The sequence below is a fragment of the Haliotis rufescens genome, unplaced genomic scaffold (genome assembly GCF_023055435.1).
Source record: "Haliotis rufescens isolate VD_foot unplaced genomic scaffold, xgHalRufe1.0.p SCAF_6, whole genome shotgun sequence".
In the NCBI taxonomy this organism is placed as follows: Eukaryota; Metazoa; Mollusca; class Gastropoda; order Lepetellida; family Haliotidae; genus Haliotis; species Haliotis rufescens.
The window spans coordinates 16,063,980-16,083,428 of NW_025964334.1; the positions used below are offsets into that span (position 1 = coordinate 16,063,980).

Below are 19,449 nucleotides of genomic sequence, written 5' to 3' on the forward strand. Positions count from 1 at the left end.
CCACATTAAGCTGACACGCCGCGATATAACCGGAATATTGTTAAAAGCGGCGTTAAGCCCAACTCACTCACTCATTATTACTGCAGAATATATTTTGATATCAGTGCTGGCAATATTGTGTGTTTAATTATAATGACATTGCAAACAAAATGCAATACATACACATTTCAAGCTCTGAATAGTTACTGAATATATAGTTACTCATTTGTAATGAACATGTATTAAAGCTCGGCTTAAAGAGTCAAAGTCAAGATGATATACCACAAATTGGAGCTGATCTTAAACAAGCTATATGAACATGTATGTTTTAATATTGTGTTTCCTCGTCATCGCATATATTCTGTTGTCACTATGATATGTATATATCTTTATTAATTAATAAAAGTAGATTATGTGGTAGTAAGCTACATTTCTTTATATTCCAATGAAAAGGTAATAAAAGGGGGCTGTTCTGTAGCCTTTGACTTTGCTAATTTAGTTTGCCAACATGACATTAATGGGGCATTCGAGACCATCATGAGGTTGGAAAATGAAAATGTATCAACCAGCTGTTTTCTTTCATAAAATTCCAAGGTTCCACAGGTTTCTGTATATAACTGCAGGAATGGCTAAATGAGCTTTATACACCTCGTCATAAATATCGCACCACCCACTTTTTTCACTAAGTAAAACTGGATCTTCAACCTCATAAAAAAGGTGTTTAGAAAAGCACATTTAAACTGTTTATATGGCCTCATGTGAGCGTTCAGTCAGAAAATTGACAACACAAGACCGAATTTGAGCACTAATTGAGGGTTTAATTGTAGCAAACTAAAGTTCACTAAAATCACCGTGAAATAAGGTAAAATAAGTATGGCTACCGGAATCGTTACAACAGACACACAACACAGTTCACATTTCATTAATGTTGAACACACTAGTAAGGTCCACAATGACTGGCTAACTCAGTATCTGGTGTAACCGCCTCGCACTTGGATAACATGTTCTACACGCCGTCTAATGCTGGTCACCAGACGTCTGAATCTCTGTTGGGGGATCTGCTGCCACTCATCATGCAATGCATGGGTCAATTCCTGAAGGTTCTGAACTGGAGGATCCCTTGCTCTCAACCTACGTCCCAAAATGTCCCACAAATGCTCAATAGGATTAATGTCTGGACTTCTGGTAGGCCAGGGTAGTGTCTCAATGGCGTTGTGTTGGAGATGCTGAACAACAGCTCGAGCACGATGTGGTCTGGCATTATCGTCCATGAAGACTGGACGTGTGGCAAAAGCACGGTTATCGAAATGAGCACAACAGCACCGTCCAGGATCAAGTTCTGGTACGTCTGTCCATTCGGTGTTCCGGGAACTGTGATGAGGTCAAGTGTACACTCGTAGGAACAACACCCCCACACCATGACGGATCCACCCCCAAATGGAACATCAGCTTGAATGTTCCTCTGATCATATGCTGTGCCTCTCTGCCTCCAAACTCGTGCCCTCCCGTCTGTATGATGCAGCAAAAATCTGCTTTCATCGGACCAGTGGATCCTTCTCCATGTCCTCAGGTTCCAGCGAGCATGTGCTTGCTTGGCACCAGGCTAAAAGGGCATGGCGGTTGCTGATTGGTCGTCTTGCTCTCAATCCTGCAGAATTTAGGCGTCGTCTGATGGTGCTGATGGACACTCTGTTGTATGGATGCCATCCAAGTCGCAGCTGTGTACAAGTAGACTGGGCTTCGTCTGGCTTGGCGTACGAGAGCCCGATATTCCCTGTCATTGGTTTTTCTTGGACGTCCAGACCTCGGTGCATCCTTTACTTCACCGGAAGCAGTATGCTTACGTATTAGCCTGTTGATGACAGTGTGACTAATGTTCAGTTGTGCTCAAATAGCACGACATGACATACCAGTCTGGTGCATACCAATAATTTGCCATCTTTGGTTCAGAGGCACTGGGCGCTTGGGCATTTCACTGGTTGGTCAAAATAAAGCTTAATTTATGCCTAAAAACAAATTTTAGCTGTGTCTGCCAACATAACATACGCCAAAAGAGGCTATGTGCATACTGCATTTTTAGCAAACCGACCCCCGGTACAAGCATGCTCAACGCAAGCATGCACGTGCAGCTCGGAAAGGGGTGTGTTTATGATATTATGTTCACAGATGTTGTAGGATATGAAATACGTACTTGTAGTTTAAAAAAACGAAAATTATATTTTCTACTTTTACTTTAAAATGTGTGGTGCGATATTTATGACGAGGTGTATATATAAGCCCGATTTGCCAAATCTCAAGTAAAAATCCCCTTTTCACTCATATGTTGATACTGAGTTTTACTACATTTCATAAGAAAATTAGCTTGGGTCAAAGACTTGCTCTTGTTCAAATATTACAAACTTTTTTTTTAGCATAACATTTACATTAAGTACTGTTATGAATAAAAAACTTGCATGTGTTGAAGTCTTGTTTTCATTAAATCATGCAGACCCGATGGGCCAAAGAAGGGACCTTATCATACCATATGTATCATATGCTACATTACCCTTGTTACAAAGAGACAATGTGTCAGTGTCACAATGGCACTGTCATACAGTCTCGATCTAGGCAAGAACTTGAAACAGAACATATAACACAAACCCCTTTACTCGACACCCAATCAGCAGGCTCTACATAACATGAGAATGCACAGGTTGTCAGTTGACGTCATTGGTACGATGAGTACTGCGTGAACAACCATCTGTATTGTTATAAGTAGTATTAATTATTCGATTTTCCTGATTCTCCTGAAACTCAAACCTGTTGTCATCAGTACTGTAATATTGATGACTTCTAGGTTAACTAGAACCTGAATATTGTCTAGATGTTACGCTATGTTTAGAGGCGAGGTTAAATGGGGGTTTGACGTCGTGTTCAAGATTGTTGCACTTATATAGCGACGTGCTTGCACGCGTGTGTGTGTGGCTTCTTGTACTAGTCCGCACTAATACCGATTTTATAGTTCCAGCTCACTGAGATACCATGCCAGAATTTAACATGAATTCCGCAGTCAGACACAGTATACTGACTTCGAGCCGACCTCTCCTGTTTAAGCCCCTTAATGGCGAGCGCCAGGCACGCTAACAACAAGTACCATATTTGAACGTCTTTTAGCATGACGCGGCCGGGGATCGACCCCGGTCCTTTCGCTCTTTGGGCGGACGCTCTCCCACAAGAACACACAGGCGGCCCGCTATGTTTATAAATTTGGCAGAATAACAAAGGTACTCTGAGTAGGTAACGCAGTGTCCTTTATTTTAATTTGTATCAATGTCCCAAGACGATTCCGACTTAATCATAATCATGTGTTTCTGCGGTTAAGCAGCACAGGCTTACCCGTTTCGAGAACACCTGGTTACATAACTGATTTTCAGTGTTCCATTCATATACTTCGACTGATAATTGAGAATCATTATTCTCTGACGATTTCTTTTTCATTTATAGCGCAAACAAATGCACACAAAAATAGAAAGAGACACACATGTAAGTGTTTTCTCGATCAAACAAATTAGGGTTGGCTAATACCTTTCGTATGTCACGTTACAAACACCATAATTATTGATATAATACTCATCTTGGAACGACTGATCCAGGAAAAAGATCTATTTTTAATGCTGAGATTTGACCTGAAAGGAAAGGTTTCTTGTCACAGTAGCCATTCAAAAGGTATCATGATGAGGATTTAATTTATTTCAGGTTTGTCATTTGTAAAGGCAGATTATGATATTAGTTATATGTAATTTATCCGTCCTTCCCTAGGCTACCCCCCCACGGTTGTTAAATGGTTTTCTGTCTACTGTAAAAGGAGGAAATTAAAACCATGTGACTCAATCCTAATGAAAAGTAGCTGCTTTATGAGACACCTTCATTGTATCGTGACTATAATAAATTATCTCCAGTTTGAAACATTTGTGTTAACAATCCTGCCTATTAATAATATAAAGGTCTATGATAAAAACCTGTAGTGTGTAGTTAATCTAAAGCACTGATCGTTCGGCTAATTCTTTGGGTCGTTATTGCTTAACGCCTTATAGATACATTCTTACTCGTCTTTGTAGATTATTGAACCCTTTATTGACCAGTCAGAGTCGACCGTTTTGCATAACGTCCATGACAGCAGGTCGATATCACATAAATACCACATATCCCCACCATTGTTTGTGCTACTATTGATAATGGAAACTAGTATTGACACATACAGGTCTGTCGTAGTTAAGTTCATTATTTCCTTTGTAGTTTGCTATAATAACGCCTGTCATGACAATAAAGAAGTAGCTGCATTAGAACCAATCATGGACAGAATTTTAATTCGTATATACGATACGTGTAAGTACGTTGGACAAAGGGATAGATTGAATACATTTAGTAATCGATTTATTTAATCACCAAAGATGTCCGTTATAAACAAAATCAAGGCTGGCGATAATCGACCAAACGGACAATGATCGTTGTCATGAGCGACTGAGTGAGTATGTTTCTACGCTGCTTTTAGCAATATTCCAGCAATATCACGGCAGAGGGCATCAGATATGGGATGAAAAATAGTTTCTGATTTTTCAGCTGTAGTTGCAAAAATATCTGGTATCAATACAAAAACCCACGTCTCCCCCTAGACTATCAAATGATCGGTCACTTGTTCTAGGCATTTGATTGGTTGATTGTGAACCCTGACCTTTATGGTGAAACCTTTGCTACATTCCAACGTTTCTTCGAAAACGAGAACATCTTATTTGATTAGGTTGTAAATGCAATCTACCCTTTACAGAGGAAAAAACTGAACCACTGTGGCCTTTTTTGCCATTTTATTTTAAATATAAACTGCAGAATTATGTAATTTTATAATGAAATGAAGTTAGTTTGGAGTTCCATCATCGACATTTTAATTGGTATAATGATCTTATATTTTATTCAAATAACTATGCACGATCTAGGTACCCCATCAAAAGGTGCCCATTCTAACAAAACTGATTCATATCAATCTGCCAATTATTGGTTACATTGCTCTACATTGAGATCATGGTAATCCTACCAAATTTCATTCAATCAATGTCACCTTCAGATGCTATGATTTATATGACTCTAGTAATTAATGGTTGCACTGATATACTGTTACTGTTTCAAACATTTCAAAATGTTTACCATGATTTCATGACAAACCGGGAGCACGGGTGGTCCAGTCGTCTAAGGCGCTGCGATTCGCTTGGGCACGCCAGAAACCTATGATTGTGGGTTCGAATCCCGGTTCGCCCCAATTATGTTTCTAGGTTTGTCAGCACCATACCCGTGCTCGTGGGTTTCAGTGAAGTGGTAAACGTCTGAAACCTGCATCACTTCGGGCTTTCCTCCCACATTAAGCTGACACGCCGCGATATGACTGAAATACTGTTAAAAGTGGTGTTAAACCCAACTCACTCACTCACTCATGACAAACCACAGAGCAACATATCAACCAGTATGTGTTTCCAAGGTTCGGGCTGCTCCATATATACCCAATAAACAAACTGTTCCCAGCAAAACATTCTGTGTCACTAACAGAAATATACACTTCAAAGACCACACGCAGAAACAAGGGAGGACATCACTTGGTAAACACAAGGAACAAGTTAGTTTCGGGAAATTTTTATCTGGAACACCTAAATAATTTCTGATGGTTTTGTCTCCACATAATGATTACCATTCAGCTCAAAGTTTGATTCCGACTACTTTCCAGAAGTTAATTATTTTTATACGCATGGGCAGCGTGTGACTGAACTCGTGGAATCGACGTATCTATCAGACTGCAAGCACCGCGATGATCGCTGTTGTTCTGTGTACAAATAGTTATGCACTTGAATTATCATAACTTGGAGAGATTCTTACTTTATTAAAGAAAGATGATGTTTCACACAACACCAGGAACACTATAAATGCGTATGTATAGAAATGTCAACAATGCCCATGTTTGGGAATATATCAAAATTCGCTGACGAATTTGCAACAGTTTCAGTTGTTGTTAAATAACGTTCAAATGTTGTTATGTATTTACACATAAATGCACATTTTACGTTGGTTATAAATATAACATCACAGGCACACTCATTCTCGTTAGATAGCATTTTGTTACATTACATAGTATCTGGCGGAGCGAAAGCGTAGAAAGTCAACTCGTTTCTGTGAAAACGATACCTTATCAGAACGAGTGAGGTGCTATCTATGATTACTGGTTTGGATTTGTACAAATTCCTTATGGGATTCTTGAATATGGGATAGGTTTAGATATGTTTGTCACCTTTTATTGACCAGTTGGAATCGAATTCTCGAAATGCATGGTGGAATTGATTATAAGGGCGTATGGGAGCAGCCCCATAAATTCTTCATACTTAATTTCCTCTCCTGTTAGTTTAAAAATAGATAAAGGAAAAGAGTATTGACGATATACAGCGGTCTGTTGTGCTCTCGTATTGAACATTTTTAGCTATTCACTTTATATTTTACCAGATGAACTGTTTGTCTCGGAACATTTTTGATTTTGCAACTGCTGTATTGGGACTATCGTCTTTTCCGAACTTGCACAGACTTAGTTCCGTGTAGTGGGCATGATTTGTTCAATATCCATCAAAAAGCCAATTCCCTTCCACTGGTTCACCCACCTGAAATAGGAATAAAGCAGCCCAGTGAGACCGCCTCCTCTGTTTCATATTTAGATATCTGCATAAAGAGTGACAAAACACTGTATGGCAGCAGGGATGACTTCAACTTTCCTAAAGTAAATTTTTCCTTAATGACGATATTATGTTTGGGCTCAATATATTGATATGCGCATTTTGATTGGTTCATGCATTTGTATTTAAACATAAAAGAGACCGATTCGTTTCCCTGGACACATAGAAATTATGTTTGTGTACAAAATCTATTTAACCGCTTTGAATAAAGGCAATTCGAAAGAATTTTATTTTGAATCACTGTTTGAAGACATTTTGAATTTTCTCATGTTTTGAAATTTCATTTCCGTAAAAAGATTTGATAATTGATTCAGATATTTTATGCCTGCTCTTGGTATCCTACAAAAAATGGTCAATTTTAGCCAATTTGATTCAAGTCATCACAAACTCAAATGTTTTTGGGGGCAGTCGGGTAGCCTAGTGGTTAAAGCATTCGCTCGTCAGGCCGAAGACCCGGATTCGATTCCCGACATGGGTACAATGTGTGAAGCCCATTTCTGGTGTCCCCCGTCGTGATATTGCTGGAATATTGCTAAAAGCGGCGTAAAAACATATTCACTCACTCACTCACACAAATGGTTCCATCTAGCAACTATATAGTTACACAGCGATAACAGCAAAGCTTACCTGACCTTAAATATTGAACACGTTAATGATTAATATCAGTCTTGCAATTTATTCTTGCACGTCGAGATAAGATACTGTAAATAATCAAAAGGATGCAAAAAATGAGAGTGTCCCTTGTTCGCATAATAAATGGATGCATTTCAGCAATATCATGTCGGGGCACACCTGAAATGGTCTTTTCACATTGTGCCCATGTTGGGAATCGAACCCGGGTCTTCAGCTTGACGAGCGAATGCTTGAACCACAAGGCTACCCCAAGAACAGAACAAGCGCGGTGCTATCTATGACTACTTGTCTACTGGTTTGGATTTGTAAAAAGTCTTTTGCGGATTCTTGAATATGGGATAGGTTAAGATAGGTTTATTACCTTTTATTGACCAGTTGGAATCGATCATTCTCGAAACGCATGGTGGAATTGAGTATAAGGCGCATGAGAGCAGCCCCATAACTTATTCATACTTAACTTCCTCCTCCTGTTAGTTCTAAAATGGATCAGGGAAAAGAGTATTGAAGATATACAGAGACCTATTGTGCTCTCGTTTTGAACATTTTTAGTTATTCACTTTATATTTTACCTGATGAACCATTTGTCTCAGAACATTTTGGTAATTTTGAATTTTCTCATTTTTCGAAATTTCATTTTGTATAACAATATGATAATTGATTGAAATATATTATGTCCGCTCTTGATACCCGACCAAAAATGGGCAATTTTAGCAAATTCGATTCAAATCATCCCAAACTCAAATGTTTTGGTTTATATTAATCAAGCAACTAATGCATACACTGCGATAACTGCAATCCTGAAAAGGTTATTCAAACTTTTAATGTTCAGATTAATATGTCTTTCAATTTATTCTTGCACTTAGAGATAAGACTCTGTAAATCATGAAATGAATGCAGGTTTAAAATGTATGCGTGTCCCATGTTCGTATAATAAAGTGACGCGTTTTATCTGGATATATTGGAATGTATTGTTATGTCAGGTTCACAATGAAACTGAGTTCTAGAGTTAGACAGTACTTCACACAAAAGTCTGCTTCAAATGTGGTCAGTTCATTTACACAAGTTGTTCAAACAGTTTTGACAGTCGCCAACTGTGTATGACGGCGTCTTTGTTCTTTGTAAGCTTGTAAGATAACCTAAATATTACAAGCAACACACTGCAAACCTACTTTGTGAAAATAGACAGTATAACAGGAGTCGTGATATCTGTAATGAGTGTGAAACATGTGTTCTGTTTGGATGGGGATATTCTCCCAGTCATATAAGTTCAGTGTAGCTACAAATAAACAGTCTGTATGGTCATTTGAGTTTTATACTTCAAAGACCGCTTTACATTTATATTTCTGCTTTAGGTATTTGACGACCACAAAACACTAGTTCATATTAGTGAAAATATTAGGGGCATTAGTGGTAATCTTTAACATATTGATCCATTTGTCTTCATGTTCTAAGTCTCCATCTATTGATTAACATTTCAGGAATACATACCACGTAGCTTGCATGACTAATCAATTCATTACTGTCTAGAAGTTGGTTACGCTTATATGCATGGGCGACTCGCAATTTAATCTGTGCTAACCGCGTGGGTCATTGGTGTGGAACCCATTCGCCTTGTGTGCTAAAACATGTTGTCGTTGCTCCGTATGGAGACAATTTCATGTATTCAACTTCAGAAATATAAAACGCCAACGATAGAGTTTAATAAGTCTCGATTATCTGCCGGAACATGTGACATTGGGCGTAAAAGGCAAAGAAGTGAATGAATTACTGAAAATCAGTGATGACACCAGGTGTTCGCAAAAGGTCTGTCGGTAGTAACTTAATCAGCCCTGCGTAATTCCCAAACGAAACCTTTGTTATGGTGTTATTTCTAACTGGGAATTGCTACCAATAAGTCCTTACGAGAAGCTTTAATATAAAGACAATAAGAATGTCAGCTGTCACAATTTCCACCTTTTCATCAAGTTTACTCAAAGGTATCACAAATTACATATTTAGCTAATTGACAGTGGGCTGTAATTACTGGACCAGAGAATCAATTGATTGATTGATAGTTTGAGAAGCGATCCACGCTGTGGAGTAAGATGACATGCAATGAACCAAACACCGCGCCTCAAGCGACCCGCATATATTTCTGGGGACCTAATGTAAACCAGAATCACCACGGGGTCATTATTTAACTGAAAAATAGGCACAGTTCAGTAATATGTCAACTCCATTCTGTGTGTTCATATACGATGTGCGTAAGTCGGCGATCGCTGATAGGTCGATCTCAGATGGTGATTCGACAAACTGTTCAATTCATTAACACTACCTTTAATACACTGAGAATTTATTTTAAAATCGTTTAATACATATCTAAGAGCTGCAACGGAAGTACAGATGTAAGAATAGTTTAATTCGGGTGTTCCAGTTTTAAATTGAATATTGTGTTCGAAAATCACTGGATTTGTTAGATGGTGAGTGTTATGGACTTTGAGAGCAATGATCAGATTTGCGACAGTGCATTGTACACACTCTAGGTAGCTTTCCCCCTTAAAATGCATTCTAAAATGAGTGTATTATGCACAGGAAAGGTAGGTTTCCAAGTTCACTGTTTTTCTCCAGCTACATTGGAACCTTGTGTAAAGCTGATGGCCCCATACCTTTGTTTACGGCTTGACTCAATATTTATATCTTCTTGTTTTGGAGTTGGGTCTCTACATTCATTTGGTCATTATCATTTTCCTAATTCAACTAAAACCCGTAGGTCTGGCGTTCATATGCTGTTGTACCAGTACGGAATTCAATGTCAGTTATAGTGCTAGCCCACCTAGATACCATGCCACGGTTTAACATTGAAACTCCACTCAGACTCCGAGCTGGCCAGTCCTTGTTTAATCCCCTTAATGCCAGGCAGGGTAACAACAAGTTAAACTTTTAACGTCTTTTGGTATGACGGAGCCAGAGATCGAACCAGCACGATCTCCGATCACACGCCCTATTGACTGGGCTAAAACGTCAGTCTTTTTAAAGGATAATTGTTGGGTGAATTGACAAATCACGTCATAAGGCGGAAATGTAACGTTCACTGAGACTGAAATCACACACTTCTTTTTGTATTTCTATCCTATCCTACTTTAACTATGAGGAACATAGTTGTAAAAAGATGGTTTCCAAAATGCATACAGACAGCATAACAAAGAGTGCTGATTGGCTCCGTCTTCCAGTCAAGTTGTACGTATGAATTTGATTGCGAACAATTGAACCTCATATTGATGTCTTGTCGGACAATAATCACATATCTGATTTATTTATAAGTAGATTTTATTGTTTGAAGAAGACGAGGCCCTCATTCGACGTTCATCATTGATCTAGAAATGGTTGAGTCCAACCCGTATAGATCACATATAGTTACAGGGAAGTATGGAGGAGGTCTTAAATGGTTTTGTGACAGAACCTTTTCCAATTTTCGTCCCATGTATACCTATAAAATAACATGAAATGTCCCACCTCGATCGCAGATGCAAACGGCTTTAAGGCATGATCAACACGTCTTTTTCTCAGCTAGGAATTGAATGAAATCATTTCTATTCATGGACAATTTGACATTATTATCGGGTATTTTTTTATTTTCTAACCTTTGGTGCAGAACGCTTGGTCTATGTGGAACATGTAACATAACACCTCTAGTCGGATTTGAAAACAAGAGAGTTACGGGAGGAGTGATGTGGACGAATACTACCTTCACCAGTCTAACACAGTGTGCAGTTCGATGTGCCTTGTTCCCCACCATCAAGTCCTTTGGGTATAGCCAGAGTACAAGGGAATGTGTGGCCTACAACACACCAGCCACATCTCCCTACACTACAGAAACTGGATTCAACATCTATTCATCTTGCCCACCAGGTAATTAATAATGGTCAAATGTCTATCGTGTAAGATTTCATTTTCTAATTACCTTCTCTGTGAATTTAATTATGTTGTGCAAGTGCAAAGGTCAAAAGAGGACAACAATGATATTCAATCACTTGAACCGATCTTTAGAAGTCAAAAACGTCAGATTTGTTATGAAGATTATTATTATAATGTGAACCAAATAAAGAAGCACACATGGGCTTTGGTATTATCATGTCAAGTTATCTGTCTTAGAGAGCAAATACTTCTACAAGGCGGATCGATGAATTTGGTGCCAGTATGGACACTAGATGTGTTAATATCACTGGGTTACATATTCTTGATCACATCGATGCAGGAAAACGCCCAACAAACCTTTCCATTCCTCTCATCCTTAACTTCAATGTGCCACAGATAAATGATTTATTAAATTCACCGACGATGTGATTGTTCTTCAGTCGACGGTGGTGTTAGTGCATGGGGCTCATGGGGCTCAAAGTCCTGCTCAGAAACATGTGGCAATCCTTCTCCTGGCATGTCGACTCGGACTCGATCTTGCACCAATCCCTCCCCAGCGAACGGCGGCGCTTCCTGTATGGAGACACTCAGCGATACTAAAAGTGAAACCTGTAATCTCATTGACTGTCCAGGTTTGTGGGATCTTAGTTTTTTAACTAAATGAATTTTAAGAACAATATTATCAGGCTCATGATACATCCCTACTCTATTGACACTGGCGATAATTCACTTTTTACTGTACTGTATAGATAGCAGACACGTTTGGAGTTATTTGACAATGGTTTAATGAAAGAAATTGTGAAACCTGTTCATATGTAGATCTGTGCATAAACATTCAGAGTGAAAAAAAACTGTCAACAGTACTGTACGGGAAGAACAATGACTTCAACTTTCCCTTTATGTCAAACAATATTCGAACAACTCCGACCTTTGATGTTTACATTTTACAAATCGAGCATGGTACAATCGAGCATGTTCTTATCGTAAAGATTTCAAAGAATATTCTACGACTCTTGCTCAAAGGTTGTTTCATCAGGTTAACAGCATTTGTGGTCATAGACCAGCTTTCAAAAGGTATCAGTGATCAAATTAATATCCAATGCAATTCCCTACTTCACCTGCACTTTATGTTCCCGTGTTTGTTCAGGTCAAATCTTGAGTTGCCTTGGCATGTGTTTTCGACGTTTCACCGGTCGTGTCACGTGTCAATATTTACATTGATTTTATCGAATAGGATTGATTAAGGATTTTGTTTTCCAAATGTTAATTTAGTGGACGGTGGTGTGAGTACTTGGGGCTCATGGACTGTTGCAGCTTGTTCAGTAACTTGTGGACAGTTTGCCACTTATCCCGAGTCCCGAACTCGAACCTGCACCAACCCAGCTCCAGCACACGGTGGGAAAGACTGCATTGAGAGTCTAGCTGAAATTATCCCAAAGAGTTGTGATCTCCCTAGTTGTACAGGTATGCATGGTACTGATCGAAGTGTCTCGTATACGAAGATTAACTTATGTAAAGCCAAGTCTAGCATAACGATACTTATATTGTCCTCCTCACCTCTAAAAACCAAACTTGTTTCTTGTTTCTGAATAATTGTTCAGTTTACATGTAAAGGACGTGATAAATATATTTAGGCGATACAACTTTGTCATAGGACTCAATATCTTGCATGAGTGTAATTAAAAGAGGTATCTTAATAGAGCTATGTCCCTAGTTTTGTTACTTTTAGTTTCGCTAGGAACGTACTCAAAAAGAAATAGTCTTTTAACCTTAAACATTAAATTGCAGAACTGAGTTCAAAATATATAACCAAAAGGATTTCTTGTCATTTTTCTGTTTTACTTAAATACTATCATTCTTGAACTTCCGTACTTTCATTCTCATGCAGGATACTGAAAGTATGCAGACTAGCAAAAGAAAGAAAGCATCGGAAATCGCTCAATATCTATTTGTAACTCATAATAATTTACCTGGAAGTAATGGGAAAGATTGTCTAAACGCAAAAAACGTGTGTCTGTGACGCCAAGACTGTGCATTTCCGAGATTTTTATGTTCGCACTTTTTGTAAAAAACACACCAAAAATCAGAAAGGGTGCACACGCAAGGTATAAAAGGTGAGCAAATCGATGGGACACATTAACCGCAGTAGAAGGAAGAAGGCAATGGGTATGGCTACTGTGGGCGTGACGTTAGTCCATATTGCAAGAACATTGGGATGCAACCGCATGACAGTGGCTCGACTTCCGAGGGACCCGTGAAGATCCGGGGTACAATAGCTCTTCAGCAACCCATGCTTGCCGTAAAAAAGGCGACTCTGCTTGTCGTAAGAGGCGGCTAACGGGATCGGGTGTTCAGGCTCGCTGACTTCATTGATCCATGTCATTGTATACCAATTGTGTGGATCGATATGCATGACGTCAATCACTAGAAGTCTGGTCCAGACTCGATTATTTTCATACCGCCGTCATATAGCTGGAATATTGCTGAGTGAGGCGTTAAACAAAAAATAAATACATAAAATAAATAAATAAATAAAACTTCTTCAGACAGGACACACTAAGAGAGACCACGCGTCACAACCGCTATCTGCAAACATTACATAACGTCATGACAGTAACATCATCTACGTTTGGTCAACGGCGTAATTGGCAGAGGGTACTGTGTATAGACAGATAAGAGTCGATTCAAATCCAAATTCCATAGCCATCAAATTCAGTTTGATAAAGTCCAAATCCTCTCAACATCCAATTTCTGTATTTTCAGTACATTTCGAATCCTGCAACGGCTCTGCTGACTGCACTGTTGTAAATACGACTTGTGATGATGGATGGTGTGTGTGTGACATAATGCACCAGTACTCAAGCGGCAGCTGTGTCCAAGGTAAGTTGAGTTCTAATTGTGAAACATGTATTAAATCAATCAAACATCCTTCTCAAGTATCAGTGGAAGGCTTTCTTCCTGCGTGTGTATGTTGTAAAGTATTTGTTATGGTATGATTCTACGAAATCAACCAAGACAATCTGTCAGCGAAATGTCAACGACGTTTACCCATCATAGTTTTAATGACTCAAAATGCCACTTGACCTTGATTCAACTTTCAGAATGAAACGTATCAAACCCTGTCTTCGAGGTATTTGTGATCAAAGCATTCATCAACGAATGGAACTCACAGTGTTAACAATACACTGCTTTAAGCAACACTCAATCATTATAATCGATCATAGTCAGTCCATAATCATTGTACGATTCCTGCTATATTGTAAGCATGTGTTTATGAATCACTATAAAAAGTAATCTTGGGGGACACACAGATTGGCTTTCTCATAGTGTAATCTGTGGCGTCAAAAATGCTTGAAAGGGGAGATTCACATAAATTTGATATTAACCTTGATTCACTTTTTATGATTAAAACAGATTATTTAATTGATCAGAAACTGCAAAATGTGAGACAAAATGCCGCAGTTCCGTGATACTACACTGATTTTATACATCTTATTTCCTTTACTGATATTTTGCCTTTTACGGCCAGTGGAATCTGTTTCTGCGGATATTTGATACATGTTGTTAAGTTTTTATGTGTATAGGTTATTCTCTGGAGTTGACGATTTGTAATTGCATTTTGTTCTCGAAGTACACATAGATATTGAGTGCTTTTGAATAGTGTTTTATGAACACATGCTCATGGTATAGAATTATGGAATCCTACAAGGTGTTCTGCTTTAAGCCGAACGGGAAAGGGTTGTATTTAAAAAATAATGTACAAAAATGCCTCTTGCTGACATCTTTGTGAAAGCCGAAAAATAAAAGGTCGTCAAGAACACATTCGTTCTTCTGCTGGTTACTTAACTTTACACAGAATAAAGAAATGCCGTCATGCAGATCCAGGTTACATGATATAATGATTGCAGACATGCGTTATACCGAGGACATTCGGCGCGAGAGCTCACTCACAGTGTTTCGTAACACGTTCCTACCAAAATCGTAAGCTCTAGTTATGAATCTTGACATGGTATTGGACCTCTATGTCATTGCTTCTTTACGATATACACTCACTATCCCACATTTTCTCTCACTGTTGGTTGGTTGGTTGGTTTGTTGTTTAACGCCGCACTCAGCAATATTCCAGCTATATGACGGCGGTCTGTAAATAATCGAGTCTGAACCAGACAAGCCAGTGATCCATATCATGAACATCGATCCATGCAATTGGGATCGATGACATACATCAACCAAGTCAGTGAGCCTGACCACCCGATCCCGTTAGTCGCCTTTTACGACAAGCATAGTCGCCTTTTACGGCAAGCATGGGTTGCTGAAGACCTATTCTAACCCGGAATCTTCACGGGTCTTTCTCTCACTGTAAAATCATCTCTTCCGAAACCACTAGACTAATGAAGCTGGAACGTCATGTGCATGTTCTCACCACATCTTAATTAGTCAAAAGGTTCAAAACCGATTGTATTATGGCAGTAGCAGACATATTTATGCCCATTAGCCCGCGATGTATGCATAGAATGTGATTAAATTTGGTAAATGTGTAGTTGGTAGTTCAAATACATGTTCCACACACACACACACACACACACACACACACACACACACACACACACACACACACTAGACTTGAAGATGCTGATAAATTCTTTCAAAATAGATATATCACTGTGTAAACTGTGAATGTGTATGTTTTCCTGATCATATCATTAGATGTCATTGTTATTTTTTCTCAAGATTTATGCAAATAAATCATTAAATATGTAAACTGACAGCAACAGTGGCTGTCTTTGTTGACATTAAACAGTTAACTACCTATCCAGGTGAGATACAATTCTATTGCATTATTTATTTTAGCGTTAGTAATTAATGTGTTTCCTTGGTGACACCTGAACGTGGGACTCCATAAAATTCCATTCAAAGCGGCCCGTGAAGATCCGGGATAGAATAGGTCTTCAGCAACCCATGCTTTCCGTAAAAGGAGACTATCCTTGTCGTAAGAGGCGATTAATGGGATCGGGTGGCCAGGCTCGCTGACTTGGTTGATGCATGTCATCCACTTAATTACGTGGATCGATGATCATGATACTAATCTCTGGATTGTCTGGCCCAGACTCGATTATTTACAGACCGCCGTCTTTTAGCTTGAATATTGCTGAGTGCGGCGTTAACCAACAAACCAACCAACCAAGCCATTCAAAGCGAGAGATATTGCATGGCTCAGGAAAAGTGCCAGCAAATCCGTGCCTTTAAGATTAACCATAGTCCTCAATACATGGAGGGCCTTCCTGTATATTCACGGAAAGTATTTGATAACAGTAGAGTTAATACCATTTTGACTTTCAAAACCCAAAGGATATGCTTGCATTGTTTGAAATCTCAGAAAAGAGAAGTTATAATCTGTCATAAACATTATCCCACATAACAAACGTAAGGGAACTGCATTCCGTGATCCTTGTAACAAAACATGGTGTCAATAGATGTACATATATATCTTCAAAGGTTCAGTACAATGTCAAAATTTAAAGCAAATGTCCTACTCATAGAGTCCATCTATGTAACATTAGGGGGATAGGACATGAAGTAGGCATCCCACAGGGCTCTAATTGCTCTCCACTCCTTGCTGCTCTGTTTCTTATCATGCATGTGAAAAGGACATTCAAAACAAGTGAATATGGCCAAGAGGTTTAACGTTAGCTTACGGTATATAGGTGATCTGATATCGTTCAACAATGGACAAATAGCAGATCGGAAAGGTGAGATTACTTCTTTCCTAAATATTATCCTTAAATTTCCCAAAGATGTTATCAACGAGAAGTCCGACAGTTCACATATTGTTTTCTCAGTAAACGTCAGATGGCGTTTGCTTTACTTTTTGACAAATTGTCCTGAACCTTATACGACAGCGATGGGAATATATCAAATGGTCACCACGAAATCAGAGTTTCACTGGTGTCAAGTTTGGTCAAAAAAGATGAAAACAATTGCAGACATCGTTTTCAGAATACATTTCCTTTCAGGGTGTGCTACCTATGGTTCGGATTTCACAACATTCAGAAATATGCTCTTGAGCGGATACAACACCAGGATCATCAGGAACGTCACAACGATAGAGGCATGTATGTCTGCATGCATTGCAGAAACAGGTTTCCTGTGTATTACAGCAGATTACCAACATCTGTCGTCTGACTGCTACTTGAGTAGTTTAGCTACGTATGAGGTTCCATTAAGCCGCGTTATGAGCTCCAGCAATTACCATGAATTTATCCGCAATTGTGCGTAAGATCTTTTTGCTTCATGGTTCCACATTCTTTGTTTCATGATCTATGGATCCAAGAATTCATGGGTTTTGGTATTTATTGAAATGTGAAAAATTGACCACTTTTTCAGACTAAATAAATCAGTCATAAAAACACAACATTAGCTATATACTGGATAGAACCGTTGGACGGTCTTGCACATTGTGTGAATGGTCGGTGCTACCGGTAGGGAGGACACGATTCCCCTTTTTCGCGAACACCTTGTATCAGCACTGATTTTCAGTGATCCATTCATATACTTTTTACCACTATTTTGCCTCATACACCAACAGAATCTGTTTCAGTCGATCACCAAGACTGCAGCTGGTTTCCCAGGCGTTGACGTTATATATTTACCGTGCCTAGTATTTCTTTTATGAATGTGCTCACTTATTTTGTATACAATAAAATAAACACGCAGACACAGTAACACATTTTTATTTTTTTGCAATCACTTATGGTACGTACATGTATTGAGTATGTAGGTAATAGAGATATCAATGTTTAATCCTTGAACTGAAATTGATACCAGAAGTCAAAGTATGCTCATGGCATGGCGCGTTGTCCGTCAGTGAGCTCGCACTTATCTTCTGTACTGCCCGAATGGATGAATATTAAACTTTAGGAGAAAGTCAAGAACCATAGTGGAATTCATATGTGGCAAAAATTGAAATCAAAGAAAATGTGAGAATCCTTAAGCTTTACCAATTGCGGTGATACTTTACATGAATTATTGTTACCATAACACTGATGTATACGTAAGATTATATTGATGTCACAATAAGAATTGGCTCACTTTGATAGTACCTGGCGAGCAACAGTACCTTGTCGCTATTTGTAAAATATATACTTTGCCCTTCTTGAAACATGTACATGTATGTATACAAACATATCCGAGTCACTGTTGACTGCATCGAATTTTCGACATTAGACAATGTAGGCAGCTGAAAGGTATTTTTGCTTAGTCATGTTTAATATACAAACCTGAACAGTTAAAATATGTAATTTGTTGTGTGTTTAGTATGTCACAGACCCATAATTACTAAATTGATACATATCTTATGTTGTTTTAATTTTGAATTAACATTCTTAAACTTGTAATTTCAGTTGACTGCAACCTTTGACCTTTTGACACGCTCAATATTTTTTGTAATGTTAAGCCATTTGATAATTTCTCATGGAGTTAAATACTGTATATATACTTCGACGAGCTCAATGGTTTTGTAAAGTGGAGCCATGGGATAATTTCTCATTTAGTGAAATACTGTATGTGTACTTCGCCTTGAAATATCATCATGTTGTGTATGTCACTATTGTGATTAAACAAGTTTGCACATTATTGCATAGGTTTGTTATGTGTTTTAAACTGGCAGCCCCCGTAGTCTAGTAGATAGACACACACACGCATGCATGCACGTCGCTATACTAGAGCAGTAATCTTGAACATGACACAAACAGCAAATTACCTCATCTGATCATGATTTAACTAAAAAATATGCATAGGTGTTGTTATTCGACAACTGATCTCCATATTAAGTGTTCATTGACGAAGTTGCGTTCGTCACGATTGCTGAGAGGTGGATCTCAGATGGTGATTCGACAAACTGTTCCGTTCATAAACACTACCTTTTATATATACTTGGTTGATGCATGTCATTGGTCCCAATTGCGAGGATCGATGCTCATGACACAATCACAGGATTGTCTTGTCCAGACTCGATTATTTACAGACCGCCGCCATATAGCTGGAATAGTGCTGAGTGCGGCGGTAAACAACAAACCAACCAACCAATATATAGTAATTGGTGTATAAACGTTTATAAGGTAACACATTTGGAGCTTCTTGGCTCATGCAATATGTACATTGACACTTTTTTCGTTATTACTACATTCTTACTTGACATTAACGA

The 19,449-nt window shown here is 38.6% G+C and overlaps 1 protein-coding gene across 1 annotated transcript; it reads left to right on the plus strand.

Moving 5' to 3' along the window:
* Positions 1–10,376: 10,376 nt before the first annotated feature.
* Positions 10,377–18,868, plus strand: LOC125374774 (coadhesin-like). The gene is made up of 5 exons (XM_048386304.1): positions 10,377–11,240; positions 11,687–11,878; positions 12,519–12,710; positions 14,010–14,126; positions 17,261–18,868. Exons 1-5 carry the CDS (start codon positions 10,910–10,912, stop codon positions 17,521–17,523), a joined length of 1,095 nt encoding a protein of 364 aa, XP_048242261.1. The 5' UTR covers positions 10,377–10,909; the 3' UTR covers positions 17,524–18,868.
* The last annotated feature ends 581 nt before the right edge of the window (positions 18,869–19,449 follow it).

Bases quoted from the DNA above. Each gene is read 5' to 3' on its own strand.
- LOC125374774 (XM_048386304.1), top strand. From the start codon at position 10,910: ATGAAATCATTTCTATTCATGGACAATTTGACATTATTATCGGGTATT. The intron at 11,241-11,686 runs GTAATTAATAAT...ATTGTTCTTCAG, and splicing joins CTATTCATCTTGCCCACCAG to TCGACGGTGGTGTTAGTGCA. The intron at 11,879-12,518 runs GTTTGTGGGATC...ATGTTAATTTAG, and splicing joins TAATCTCATTGACTGTCCAG to TGGACGGTGGTGTGAGTACT.